Raw genomic sequence first — 14,224 nt, 5'->3', positions numbered from 1 at the left:
AAAACAGAAATGTTAGCTGCTGCACATACATTCTATGAATATTTGCTTAGTCAGCCTTTTTATCAATTAAAATAAGCTGTCAAAACTTTCACAGCCATTCTGCACCAAAGCATTCCCAGAAGTCTCCAATGGAAGTACACAGATGGGACTTTCTTAAAAATTTCCTAAAGAGCAGCCCCCAACACAGGATAGGCTTTTAAAATCCTCTTGTGAGGATTTGGGGAAAATAGTAACCGGGGACAGAGAGAATACGGCTCTGTCCCCCACTGTACATTCTTAAAAATACATATTTTTGTTATTTGAAGGCTTTGAGGCAATCCCTTTGGAATTTCAGGAACTGTTTCTATAGCAACCAGTGCTAAGATACTAGTGAATATGGAAAAAAATCTGTTGATCTGCAGATGAAGAGGCAGAATTTCTTAATGTGGTCAGAAGCACACAAAATACCCCTTTCTAATGCTCACTCTTTTCATTGTCTTCTCAATGCCAAAGAAGTTGTCTTAAAGTTTCCAATCCACCTCCATTGTGAAAAAGTGTGATTTTCAAATAACAGCTGTTCTCACCTTCAGCATAGAGTCCTTTAGGATTATCTGGACATGATCTGGAAAGATGTCCCATCTCACCACAAATAAAGCATTTTGCATATGGAAATTCTCCTGTAAGAGTTCAAAAGTTTACATGTAATGCTGCATACAACCACACAAATAAATTCATACCACTATAATTTCAAAGGTCAAGTCACTCATACATTTTGAGAACTGTTTAGTGTATATTTTTTAAAAGGAAGGCACTTTTTCCAGGCCCACTGTACAGAGTTGTAGTTATAGTACATACCAAGAGCAGGATCTATTTTTACTTTGCATTTCTTGATTTCATGCTCTGTAGATCCACAACGATAACAAATTCCAGTTCCCATATCTTGGCTGTCAAGTGCAGCTGGGCAATCTGCAACACCATGTCCTGGCTTTCTACAGTGGAAGCATACCTTTGACAACACAATGTAAATTACCAATTGGCAGATGGAATCACAGTGATCTCTTTTTCCGCTAACCACATTTCAAATTACTCATACCCCCCAAAACAGATGTTACCACTATGCATCTACAGCAGCTTAGAATCCTGAAGGGGGGGGGGAAGCATCCCTTTTTCTTGGCCTCACAACAAATAACCTGTAAGATTTTCTGAACTACCTTTGGAAATAACTTCACAAAAGACTACTAACTAATATGTACCTTTCCTATGTTACCATATTTTCTGCAGTCTTCCTCTGATGAGCCCAACCTTACAAGATAGCCTAACACAGTGATGGTGAACCTTTTAGAGACCGAGTGCCCAAACTGCGACCCAAAACCCACTTATTTATCGCAAGTGCCAACACGGCAATTTAACCTGAATACTTTATTTCTATATTAACTTAAGATGATCCAAACAAAGTAAGGAAAGCAATCCCAAATGCTTTCATTTACTTAAAATTCGACACTTTAATGATAGTCTGGGCCTGGCTGGGGCGATGGCATGCGTGCCCACAGAGAGGGCTCTGAGGTTCGCCACCACTGGCCTAACAGCACACAACTGTTAGAAGGGAAAGTCCAGATCTTCCAGACCCCACCCTTTTCCCTGCCCTAGTCTCCTCCATCAGCCATTTCTTCCCTGCCATTGGAGGGCTGTTTTGATTATTATTTTTTTTAAGAAAACCAACAATTGAACACTTGTTATAATCATATGACACTATAACAATCAGGTAATGACTTCCCAGCTTTCACTTTTTTAAAAAAAATTAAGTCAGTTTGGTGTAGTGGTTAAGCGCGCGGACTCTAATCTGGGAGAACAGGGTTTGATTCCTCACTCCTCCACTTGCACCTGGCTGGATGGCCTTGGGCAAGCCGTAGCTCTGATAACAGCTGTTCTTGAAAAAGAGCAGTTTCTGTCAGAGCTCTCTGAGCCCCGCCTACCTCACAGGGTGTCTGTTGTGGGGAGGGGAAGGGAAAGGAGTTTGTAAGCCACTCTGAGACACCTTTGGGTAGTGAAGGGCGGGGTATAAATCCAATCTCTTCTTCTTCTTCTATAGCCCCTGGTTATGGATATGCACATCCCCTTTTATCTCTCCAGTGTGGTGTTGTTAGGAGTGCAGACTCTAACCTGAGAGAACTGGTTTTGATTCCCCACTCCTCCACATGCAGCTTCTGGTGTGACCTTGGATCAGTTACAAGATCTTTCAGAGCTGTTCTCTCAAGAGCAGTTCTTGAAAGACCTCTCTCAGTCCCACCCACCTCACAGAATGTTTGTTGTGGGGAGGGGAAGGGAAATGAGATGGTAAGCTGCTCTGAGACTCCTTTGGGTAGTGAAGGGCAGGGTATAAATCCAACCTCTTCTCTTCTTCCAATAAAACTGACTACATACTTTTTGGAAAAAATGAAAGCTGGAAAATCAGAGACACTGACAGATTGTTATCACAGTATAATGCTATAACAATATTCAGTCGCTGATAAAAACTGGGAAAAGTTCCTATCAGGAGACTGAGGCAGAGGACAGGGGACACCTGCTGCCAGGAGACTGAAGCAGAGGAAATGAGGGGAAACAGACCATGTGGAAGTCCACTTGTTGCTGCATGATATCAGCAGTTGCAGCAGCAACAGGAAAACCACCTAAGCACATAACTGTGTGGAAACAACAGTTTGAATGAAGAAAACATCTGGATAAAGCATACTTACGGAAGAATGAGAACAAACTTTGCATTATGAAGTTTGAGTCCAGTGGCACCTTTAAGACCAAAACTTTGACTAAAACTTTGTTGGTCTTAAAGGTGCCACTGGACTCAAACTTTGTTCTACTGCTTCAGACAAAAATGGCTACCCACCTGAATCTAACTTTTCATAGACATTCAAGAATAACAGTTGTCTAATCAAGCAAAATATAGAATTCGCTTACAGTTCTAGTCTGTCTTTAATAACACTGACTTTAAAAGCAAGACACCCAACAGCTAAGTTAATAGTCAACATTAGCAAACTTCTAAATATACAATGTGTGTATGAACAAGTTTCTACAAGCATAAAAGCTGTACTGTGTACAAGACTGATATGTTGGGATAAGCCTCACAAAAATACACAATGAGGCATAGGTAAAGTAAAGATAAAGGTTCCCTTGCTTGAAAGCCAGTCAAATCTGACTCTAGGGTTGCGGGGCTTATCTCCGTTTCAAAGCCGAAGAGCCAGCACTGTCTGAAGACATTTCTGTGGTCATGTGGCCGGCATGACTAAACACCAAGGCGCACGGAACGCTGTTACCTTCCCACTGAAGTGGTACCTATTTATCTACTTGCAATTTCTTGCATCGAACTGCTAGGTTGGCAGGAGCTGGAACTAGAGACGGGAGCTCACTCCGTCATGTAGCACTCGGGTTTCGAACTGCTGAACTACCGACCTTCCACAGCCTGCAGTTCAGCGTCTTAACCACTTGAGCCACCATATGCACAAACATAAATAGAAGCTTGGACTCAAGACTGTTAAATAGCTAATGTGGAAAAGCATGTATGCAGCCTAATATTCTTCCTGCAGTTATCTGAACTCAATCACACTATTGTGTTCTCAGAGGTGTGTAAGAAGCACCAGTCAAATGATGGGGAAAAGGGGATGGAAAGTAGCAGAGTCTAAAGGGGGGGGGGATCAATGAAAGTCTTACCATGCTGTTCTTCTTTATATCCTGCCTTTTCAACCTTCTGGTCTCCCGGCGTTGATCTTTCTTTAAGGCTGTTGCTATTTCCTCCTTATCTTTGTGGCTATCAATCACTTTTCCATTACGCAATTGCGAATTTTGTTTTAAATATTCCATAAAACCATTAACATCTTCATTTAGGTAGTCTTTTTTCTTCTTATTCTTCTTTTTTCCTTGGAGATTCCTTAAAGGACTTTGCTTTTTATTTGTTGCTGTGGTTCCAGAGGAACTATTTTTCATATCTTCCCATGGTGTTGCATCTAGAGCCTTCTTGCTGTGAGTGTTGTTAGTTCGAGCCCATCTTGTCATGGCTTCATTCAAAGATTTCTAAAAGACTTAAGAATAAATATTGTCAATTAAAGTCCGTTCTGGCATTAGATCCAAAGTTAGATTCAACTGTGCTTCACTTGGTGGGTGCATAAGATGATTAGGGGGTACTAAGAATATTCAAAAGACCCTGAGAGAATTACCACTGGTGGAGACAGTGTAATGTTTTACATGAATGAATGTTTTACATTTATACATACTTGGGACTGTCCCAGGCCTGCACCAGTACTCAAGAAATCATTTTGATTCTACCAGGAAACATTTCTTACTCACTGTGAATGGTCCTCAAAATTCAACTTCCGTAAAATTTCACTCTTAAACAGTCTTCCTAAGCTTAACTTCAACCATAAATATTATAGCAAATAAAACATCTTAACTCTCCATTCTGCCTAAAATCTGCCAACAATGGAACAAAAAAAAATTACATTGCCAGTTTCATATCCAATTACCATTTTTGCATTCCTCCACAATACCTCTCAGGAAATTCTGCATTCCTTCCATTAGTTTCAGGTTGACAAACAACTTCCAAACACATTACATCAAAATTAGTTATACTAGTATCTACTGCTTCTGTCCAGAGGCCTATTGAGAGACTATAGCCATTAGAAGAGCCATAACTTCCCCAACCCCAATTTTTGCGCTATGAAACCCACGAAGCTAATGTAGGAAGTCTAGATCATTCATGTTCCTGTCATGTGCTGTTCATATCACTGTCATATGCTGTTGACAGATAAAGTCCACAATGACAGGCAAACCAGTGGGGGCTGCTTGGAGGAGCAAGAGAATAATGGAGGAAGCTTCATGATGTGCAGGGGGGGGATAGAGTAGAAAAGTTAAGAGGATACTTAATTCTCAGTCTTAAGGTGTGAAGGCCTGAGGAAAAAATGGGGGGGTCTCCCCATTCCATGGACTTATTTCGTATTTCCCAGTGGGAATATTGGGAAATTTGGGAGACTACAGAAAAAAATACTATGAAATATTTATATTTGTTTTGGAATATATAATATGAATTTTTTAAATGTATGTAAGACAATCTACAGCATGAGGTGCCTACATCTTCCTACATATACCTAAACTATCCAAACAATATACTTAAACTTCCTTCCTATCAAACTTAACCATACTTGAGTCTTCCAAGTCTTTATCTGACACTCTAACCATGATCCCACATTGACTCACCATTCCTGGTGGCCATGAACAATGCTGATCTGACAGATCATGCTGTAAAGCTCACTGTAAGATCTATGAAGCAGCAGTGATGGAGGCAAAGATGTATCACTTATCTTGCTATTACTGCATCAGCTAGTTCACGACCATCCCTGTTGTTCAAGGGGCCTTCATTGTCTCTGGAACAATTAGTTGAGGTACTTCTGCAAAATTTTCTACTCGTATCAAGAATACACTGTGATCTGGATGCCGATTGTAACATAGGTCCACCAGAAGAAATGGCTAATATACCTATTGGTCCATTTATAGACCACTTTGACCCAGTTTCCACAGTGTATGCTGACAAGCTCCTGGGAACCATGAAGACCACTATTTGGGTCCTGGATCTTTGCCCAACCTGGCTTCTAAAACCATGTAAAGGTCACATCAATGAGTCCTTAGTATTTCCCTTATATATAAAAGCCGAATGGTGGTGGCACTTCTCTAGAACATTCCACACGCTCCGGAATTGGTTGGCGCCCTGGTGTGTCACTCAGAATCTGTCCATATTCACTGGCTGCATTGTTTGAGTCTTGCCTACAACATTCTAAACATTTTGCTGTTCCTCCCCCCCCCCATAGCCAGTCAGAACACAGAGGTTATTTGCATATGCAGCCTCATTGGCCTTTGCCTGGGAACACAGAGGTCGTTTGCATATGCGACTTGATTGGCTTTTGCTTCTAAAATTCTAAACAGTTTGCTGTTCTGAGGTAAAATGTGTCCAATCTCCAAGTGAGGGCTGGAGATCACTCAGAATTACAACTGCTTTCCAGGTGGAAGAGATCAGTTCCCCTGGAGAAAATGGTGGGCGGTGGGCTCTGGTATGCTGATGAGGTGGCCCCTGTATGACAGCCAATGTGACGTAGCAGTCAGGGCTTCAGAGCACGGGAGAGGCTGCAGGTGCGTGGGGGGTGGAGAGCTGAAGAGTGAGGGAGAAATAAAGGTAGGTTGATGATTGGCTGAGAAGGAGATAGGGTTGCCAACTCCAGGTGGGAAATTCCTGGAGATGTGAGGGATGGCGCCTGGAGAGGGTGAGGTTTCAGGAGGCGTGGGACCTCGGACAGGTACAAAACCGTAGACTCCACCCTCCAAACCAACCATTCCCTTCTGGGGAACTATCATTGCCAATCTCCAGGTGAGGGCTGGAGATCACTCAAAATTACAACTGTTCTTTAGGTAGCAGAGATCAGTTCCCCTGGAGAAAATGGTGGACTCAGTGTCATTATACCCTGCTGAGGTCGCCACAGCAAATTGACACTGAGTGTCCAAGGCCGGGGCACCCGCCCAGAGCCTCTTTCTACAGATCGTTGTATTTATTTCCACAACAGGCCTTTTTCCTAATCTATTATAAATAAATTATTAATTCATGGCACCTTCCCTCACTTACTCAAAGAGGATGTTATCAGTCAACTTCTAAAAAGAAAACCGTACAGCAAAATGATGTAGCCAATTAGTGCCCAGGCAAAGTGATTGAGAGAGAAGTAACAGACCAAATCCAGGTCTTCTGGGATAACTCATCTGCTCTAGACCAGGGGTGTCAAACATATGGCCCACAGGTCTAACCTGGCCAACTCAGGGCTTTAATCTGGCGTGCACAGTAGAACACTCCCAGCAACACCCCCTCCCCTGCATTAAAAACCTACTGAACCAGCCAAACATCCTCTAGGTCTAGGACTTTTCCTCTCTCATGACAGTTATAGAGCCTCCTCTTGTTGTAAAGGTGTGTATGGCTCTTTCTCATTGGCTGCTGGCTTCCACCTTTCTCCCCTTCCTAAGCCAAGACTGAGAATTAGCAGCAGGAAGAATGACAAGTGCTTGTCAGAAGAATCCCCTGCTCCCTTGGGGGAAGGGAGGGGAGGGAAAAAGCAACAGAGAGCACCAGCCAAAGTCGGAGTCCCATGGCGCATTTAAGACCAACAAAGTTTTATTTCAGGTATAAGCTTTTATGTGCATGCACACGTCTTCAGAGGGAGGGGAGATTCTTCTGACAAGCACTCATAACGAAATGCAAAATGCTTCATTTTGGTGTAGCCAGTTTGGTGTAGTGGTTAAGTGTGCAGACTCTAATCTGGGAGAACCGGGTTTGATTCCCCACTCCTCCACTTGCACCTGCTGAAGTGACCTTGGGTCAGTCACAAGCTCTGGCACAGCTGTTCCTGAAAGAGCAGTTTGTGTCACAGTTCTCTCAGCCCCACCCACCTCACAGGGTGTCTGTTGTGGGGAGGGGAAGGGAAAGGAGTTTGTAAGCCGCTCTGAGACTCCAAGTGAAGGGCGGGGTATAAATCCAATCTCTTCTTCTTCTTCTTTATTCAAATCTGGGCTGAAGCACTTTCCATCTTTTACCCAGCTAAGGCACAAGAGAAGACAAATCTGCTGAGCTAGGAGAAAACACTGGCCTTTCTCTTTTATAACCCATTAAGGATGCATTGCCGAGCACTCCCAGAAAGAAAAAGATAGTGTAACTATGAGGTATGGAGGTTGGGGGGAGAACAAGCACAGAAGGGGGGGAGCCAACAGCAAACTTATCAACCAACATGACAAGTTCAATCCACCTCCACCATCAACAAGCAGCAGCAGCTCCTCCCCTTCCCATTCTCTCTGTAAAAAGTGTTTTTGAGCATCACCAGCTCGCCCTCGTTCTAGTCTGCCCAGCAACAAGATGCATTTCGCCTGTTGCACAACTTGCTTGCAAGCTGGAAGTTAACTTTAGCTGAGGAGTACTTGATACGAGAGCAACTACATTTTCCATGGTAGCTCTTTCTCACTCCCCAAGTTACAGAAAGGGAGAAGTAAGCCATTCCAAATGGTTGCGTTCCAAAGAGCAACGAGAATGTTTTGCACACTCACTCTGATGTTGCTGCTTTGGGAGGGAGGAAGGATCGGGTTGTTTTTTTAAGGACTCTCTTCCCCCCTCCTTTTACAGTTGCATGTACTCTTGAAAGTAATGAAGGGGAGCAGAGATATGCCGATCGACTAGGGCGGGAGGGGGGAACCTTGCCCTGCTTCTTAGCAATGATTAAGGTTGCAGTTTCCTAAGAGATGAGTCCCAACTAATCTACAACACATGGGGGGGGGGGGAGGGACAGTTTTACAAGAAGTTTCGGATGTAGCAATTTGGAAAGAAATTAAAAATGAGATACACCTACACAACATTGAAAGAAGGGGGGGGAGGGAGAGACAGTTTTACAAGAAGTTTCGGATGTAGCAATTTGGAAAGAAATTAAAAATGAGATATTATTAACAATAATAATCTTAGAAAAATATTTTAGAAACAGTACCAAAAAGAGATCTGGATCAATAACGATGAGGGCTTATTTTATTTAAGAGACCTAGCAAAAAGAGTATTCCGATGCATTTTTCCTAGTTTTGGATCCTTCTTTCCTGTACTCATGAGGATACATGTAATCCAGAAACTCAAGAGATGTGCCTCTCTGGTGTCTCTCTCACCTTTCGTCCTTTGGTACTCCTTGTTCCACTAACTGGGAGCCTTTTGAAAGATCATGCCTGCTGGGCTTCATTGAAAATTGTGTTTTTGTATTTGACTTGCTCTGAGTTGTAATATTTTGTGCCTGCAATTTTAAAATGCATACAGATTGTGGTATGAAATTATTCAAATCTATGTTGCACACTTCAACATATCTTTCTAAAGTTACCCATATTTTTTTATTGTTGTCCAGACCTTTTAAAAATCTTTCTGGAGTTGAGAGAGATTTAAGTAAGATTCTCCTTTTTCTACCCTTTTCTGATATGTAAATGCTACATTTTTTTATTGAAAGGATATATTATTAAAGCTTAAAAATGCTTTAAAAAGAAAGAAAGAAAGATCATGCCTGCTGTATCTTTATTCTCCCTCCTCCCCCTTGCCAGCCTTCAGGAAGGATGCAGGCGTAATCCGTACTACACCCCCCCCCCTTTTGAAAGATCCGAGGGAGGAGTTTCTGGTACTGCTAAAAGAAAGAGAGAAAAACTTGTTCAACTTTTCTCCTCCGCCCCCACCTCGCTGGCTGCCTTTCTTCACATTAACCCCCCCCTTTGCTTTTTGACAGTTTCATTATCATCACTAGCACTAAGTGGATTTTGCCCAATCTGAAATCAACACTTAGAGAGATTCCCCTCTTTGGGTCTAACAAATAAAGAAAAAAGAAAGAAAACTAACAGCACAGCTTGCAATCTTTATTAGTAGAAAGGAGCAAGAGTCCAGTAGCACCTTAATGACTATCACAATTTGTGACAGGACATGAGCTTTCATGAGTCACTGCTCACTTTTTCAGATACAACTAGAATATGAGTCCATCTGTCCTTATATCTTGGAGAGGGAAGTGATTTCAGATGCCAAATGACAACAGCATGTATAACATGATTTATATTTATTTATCTATTTCCTTAAGTTAGTGTTAAATGACAATAGCAGGCATTGGTAATGAGAGAAGAAACCAAGGTCTCAGTTCAGTCCAGGAAGATATATTGTCTTGAGCTTCATTATCAGTTGCAATTCAGTGGTCTCTCTTTCTAATCTCCCTTTGAAATTCCTTTGTAAGAGAACTCCTACTCTTAGGTCAGCAACTGAATGTCCTGGAAGGTTAAGTGCTCCCCCACTGGTTGTTGAATGTTGTGGCTTCTTGCTTACAAACTCCTTTCCCTTCCCCTCCCCACAACAGACACCCTGTGAGGTGGGTGGGGCTGAGAGAACTCTGACACAAACTGCTCTTTTTCAAGGACAGCTGTGCCAGAGCTTGTGACTGACCCAAGGTCACATCAGCAGGTGCAAGCGGAGGAGTGGGGAATCAAACCCGGTTCTCCCAGATTAGAGTCCGCACACTTAACCACTACACCAAACTGGAGATGGCACTGCTGGCTTTAATTGACCTCCAACTGACTGCTGACAAAGGCCAAGCCTCTTTGGTTGCTACTGCTGTATTTATCTACCACCTGTGATACAGTGGACCATGCCATCTTGTTGAGGCACCTAGAGGCAGAAGCAGGCATGATGGCCCCATTCACTTCCCTCCCTCAGAGGCAAGGTTTTCCCTCTGTTTTTCTTTACCTTTTGTGACTGGGATGCCCTACTTATCTGTTCTCTTATTTCCTGAAGAATTCTGGCTGTCCCACCCTGTCAAAGTATAATATTCTTGCTGTTTGCTCAGCCCAGGAACCTGAGGGAAGGAATGAGAGCCCCCTTTAACTTAATACGATTTAAATGCCACTCAAGACGTTTTTATATTACAAGTTAACAAAATATTTTATTCAACGTAGAGGGGAAAGGTCAAGTGAAATCAGGGGTAAAATTTCTGAGGTATCTGGCTGTCCCACCCTGTCAAAGTATAATATTCTGGCTGTTTGCTCAGCCCAGGAACCTGAGGGAAGGAATGAGAACCCCCTTTAACTTATACGATTTAAATGCCACTCAAGACGTTTTTATATTACAAGTTAACAAAATATTTTATTCAACGTAGAGGGGAAAAGTCAAGTGAAATCAGGGGTAAAATTTCTGAGGTAACTCAATAACGATAACTCTGAGGTAAAATCAGAACATGCACAGACTTTAGTTCTTGTATTTCAGGCTAATGAGAGTTTCTTAAGCTAATCACAGTTACTTAAAATCTTTACAATGAGAGGCTTTTGTTCCAGTGTTTTCCCAAACACAATAGTACACTTTCTTTGAGTATTCTCTGACTTTTTAGGTTTCCAGAAGGCTGGTACACTATTTCCAGTATCCAAATCCCTTCTCTTGAAACACCAGTACTTGTCCTAAGTTTTTAACTGGCTCTTACGGTTTCTACAGGTAGTTTCTAACCACCCCAGACCAGGGATCTCTCCAGTCTTCAGAGCTAACTCCCCATCTGACAGGGTAGGGAAATTCCTTCTCTCTCTAGAATATCTATCCACTTTCTTTGGTCCGAATGGGAGTCTTTACTTCCCAAAGTCCTTGACAACTTCCCCCCATTCTCCATCTGTGTTAAAACTGTTCTCAGCTAAGGCTACTGAAATCAGTACTCAACTCCATCAAGGCAGAAACCTGACTTACTCTCTCCTCAGCTTGCAACTCTCAAGTCTTTCTCTGCTCAGCTGATGCTAACCAATCAGATTGCTTGGAGCAGTCTGTCACTCAAGGTTCTCTGTTTCTGTGAAGAATTAACCCTTCACAGTCCTTCAGCTGTTTGTACAGCACTTCTAAGCTTTTAAAAATGCAGCTTGTCACAGCAGGCATCAAACATTGTGCATTGGACTGGTTCAAATCATTCCTCACCAACCAAACTTAAAGAATTGCCATTGGACACCAGTTATCATCAGTGTGGGACCTATTCTATGGGGTTCCACATGTTCTTCAATCTCTATGTAAACCCCTTAGGCCAGATCATTTATAGTTTGGGGGTTGGCTGTCAACAATATACAGCTGATACTCATCTTAACCCACATCATTGATAAAGTAAAGGTCCTGAATCACTGCCCAGTTGCTGTAATTCAATGGCTAAGAGTGAACAAATTAAAACTAAACCCTGAAAGACTGAGGTAATGCTGGTTGGGAAGGCAAAGGTCTTGAAGGACATTATGCTCCCCACTTTTGATAGTGTTCAGCTGACCCTTGCTGACTCAATTAAGAGCCTTGGTGTTATACTAGATTCAACATTATTGCTGGAGAAACAAATTAATATAGCTGCAGAAAATGCCTTCTTCTAACTCAGCCTAGCCCAAAAGATGGGCCCCTACTTTGATGCAGACAATCTGGTCTCCTGGATCTATGCCACAGCACCATCAAGAATAGACTACTGCAATGCAATCTACATAGGTCTCTACTTGAAGTCAATACAGAAATGCCAGTTGGTACAGAATGCCACAGTACGGCTATTACCAGAAACCAGACAGAGCATGCATATAGCTCCCATTCTGCAGTCACTCCATTGATAGCCCATCAGTTACCAGGTTCAATTTAAGCTACTGCCTATCACGTACAAAACCCCCATGGCCTTGGTCCCTCATATCTGCAGGACCACCTCTCCCTCTATGCTCCACCATCTGTGGGCACTACCCTGCAAATGTGCAAAATCAGCAATTTCACTATACATGCATTCTCTGTTGTGTTGTCCCCTCCATCTTATGGAACAGTCTGCCTGATGAGATCAGAAAAACTCCCATCTTCCAGGCTTTCCACAAGGTATACAAAACTGAATTATTCAAGAGGGTGTTTTCCACAGGAAATAGGGCTGTAATAATATGATTCAGAAAGAATCTTGGGGTAAAGAGTTTGGAACTGCAGACTATACCACTGTGTATAGTTCATACTACCTATTGCTGTAAGTAGGTTCCTACTGTGTAATTTTTGCTTTCACTAAACATGTCATGTTAATACTTATTCCGTACTTCATCACATCTGGTCATTTTCCATATTTCTACAAGTCTAATCACATTGCAATGTCTATTGCAGGGAGACACAGTGTGGTGCCCACTGACCCTTTCCTGGTGCCCACCAACTTTTTTTAGAAAATGGGCACGGCCAAGTGGAGCTTTTGGCCAGCAAGGCTTCTGATTGGTCACTGCAGATTTGAGTTGCTGTACAGATTTTTAAAAAGTTTGCTTTGATAGAAGCTGCCACCATAGCACAAGAATCTTTCCAGTGTGACTGAAGCTAAGCGAAGGTAACCATGTTGTGACCAACAGCTCCCCCGTGCAATAGCCATTTATGGTTGTACCTAACATGCTATTAAAATTTCAAAAGTGAATAGCAGGCTCAAAAAGGTTGGGGACCCCTGGTCTATTGGATGTCCCACCTATGTTGATTGTATCGACTTGTTCTGTGTAATCCACCTTCAATCCCAGAGAAAAGGGTAGACTGTAAACAATGAAACGAACTAACTAAATAAATCCAGTTCATTTGGGAAACAACTTAGAAGCTCTGAAGAGCTCCCCAGCCTTGAAGGAAGATTTCTCAGTTAATACACAAAACTGCAACACATATACCAACAAGGTAAGCCTAATTTAAACATGATGTCAGTCAAGAATTTACCCGTGCTACATTAAACACGATGTACACACACAACCTCATCTAAATCTATCACACTAACCTTGCACACAGAGCAACTGCACACACACACAATCCAGCAGACAGGAGGGACTGGCAGCTTCCACAGCTGGTTTCTTTATTGCTTCTGGGAGAGAAAACTTACTAAGGATCTCATTTAAAGCTATACACACATCCATCACACTAAGCACATACAATATCACACAGGGACGTTGTTCTTGCCCACTAATGTGTTCAGGATCACCGGCAAGCAGGATGTTACAATGGCAATTAACCTTATGCCCAAAAACTGCTACTCACAGGAGAGCTAACTTAAGGGTAGACAAAAATTCAACAACGCAATCTTTTCCCAACATGGGATACGGCGACGAGATAAGATTCGCCAATGTGTCAGGAAACTGTAAAGAGACACAGAAGCTCGGTCAGAAAAGAAAAGGCACGGCAGGGACACATGTACACCTTCTTAACACACAGCATACTGACGACAATACAGTCCGAGGACTTACTGAGGCTGCGCGCTCCTGTCCCCGTCCTCCTCAACAGCCACAGACGCACGAGGCCGCGGGTTGCTCTTCAGCGGTTATTCTGGAAGCGAGGTTGTTTCCAGATTACCTTCTTCTTCCGCCTGACCGTCTGAATGAGTTTCTGCCAACCACCAGTTCACAGGCTTGACCGTCTGAATGAGTTTCTGCCAACCACGAGTTCACAGGCTAGAAGACTCACAAGGAGAAAAACACGACTACCCCCACACTGGAAACTCACAGTCTGGAAAAGAAAGAGCGGCGCCAGCAACGACTGCCTCTTCGGAGGCTGGACTTCCGGGGGATGAGATGACGTCTCAGTGGGTTATAAGAACTTTTGACGGTGAGAGGCTGTTCGTGTCGCCAGTTGCTGTACGGCTGGATTTCAGGTGGTGTGTCTCACCTGCTGAAGGCGATAGATTTAGGCATGCTTAGCTCGCCA

The 14,224-nt window shown here is 42.8% G+C and overlaps 1 protein-coding gene across 1 annotated transcript; it reads right to left on the bottom strand.

The window, feature by feature from the left end:
* Positions 1-563: 563 nt before the first annotated feature.
* On the bottom strand, positions 564-13,928 carry ZCCHC9 (zinc finger, CCHC domain containing 9; the record flags this gene model as incomplete). Its single annotated transcript, XM_015428110.1, has 4 exons — positions 13,768-13,928; positions 3,679-4,046; positions 835-985; positions 564-656 (listed from the first exon to the last, which is right to left on the bottom strand). Coding segments are annotated over exons 2-4 (586 nt in total), but the record flags the coding sequence as incomplete, so codon positions are not given.
* Between the last annotated feature and the right edge of the window lie 296 nt (positions 13,929-14,224).

The sequence above is a fragment of the Gekko japonicus genome, unplaced genomic scaffold, assembly GCF_001447785.1.
Source record: "Gekko japonicus isolate JY-2015 unplaced genomic scaffold, Gekko_japonicus_V1.1 scaffold1275, whole genome shotgun sequence".
Classification (NCBI taxonomy): domain Eukaryota; kingdom Metazoa; phylum Chordata; class Lepidosauria; order Squamata; family Gekkonidae; genus Gekko; species Gekko japonicus.
Note: the sequence above shows the minus strand (reverse complement) of the source record. Positions and strands in the feature narration are given on the sequence as shown.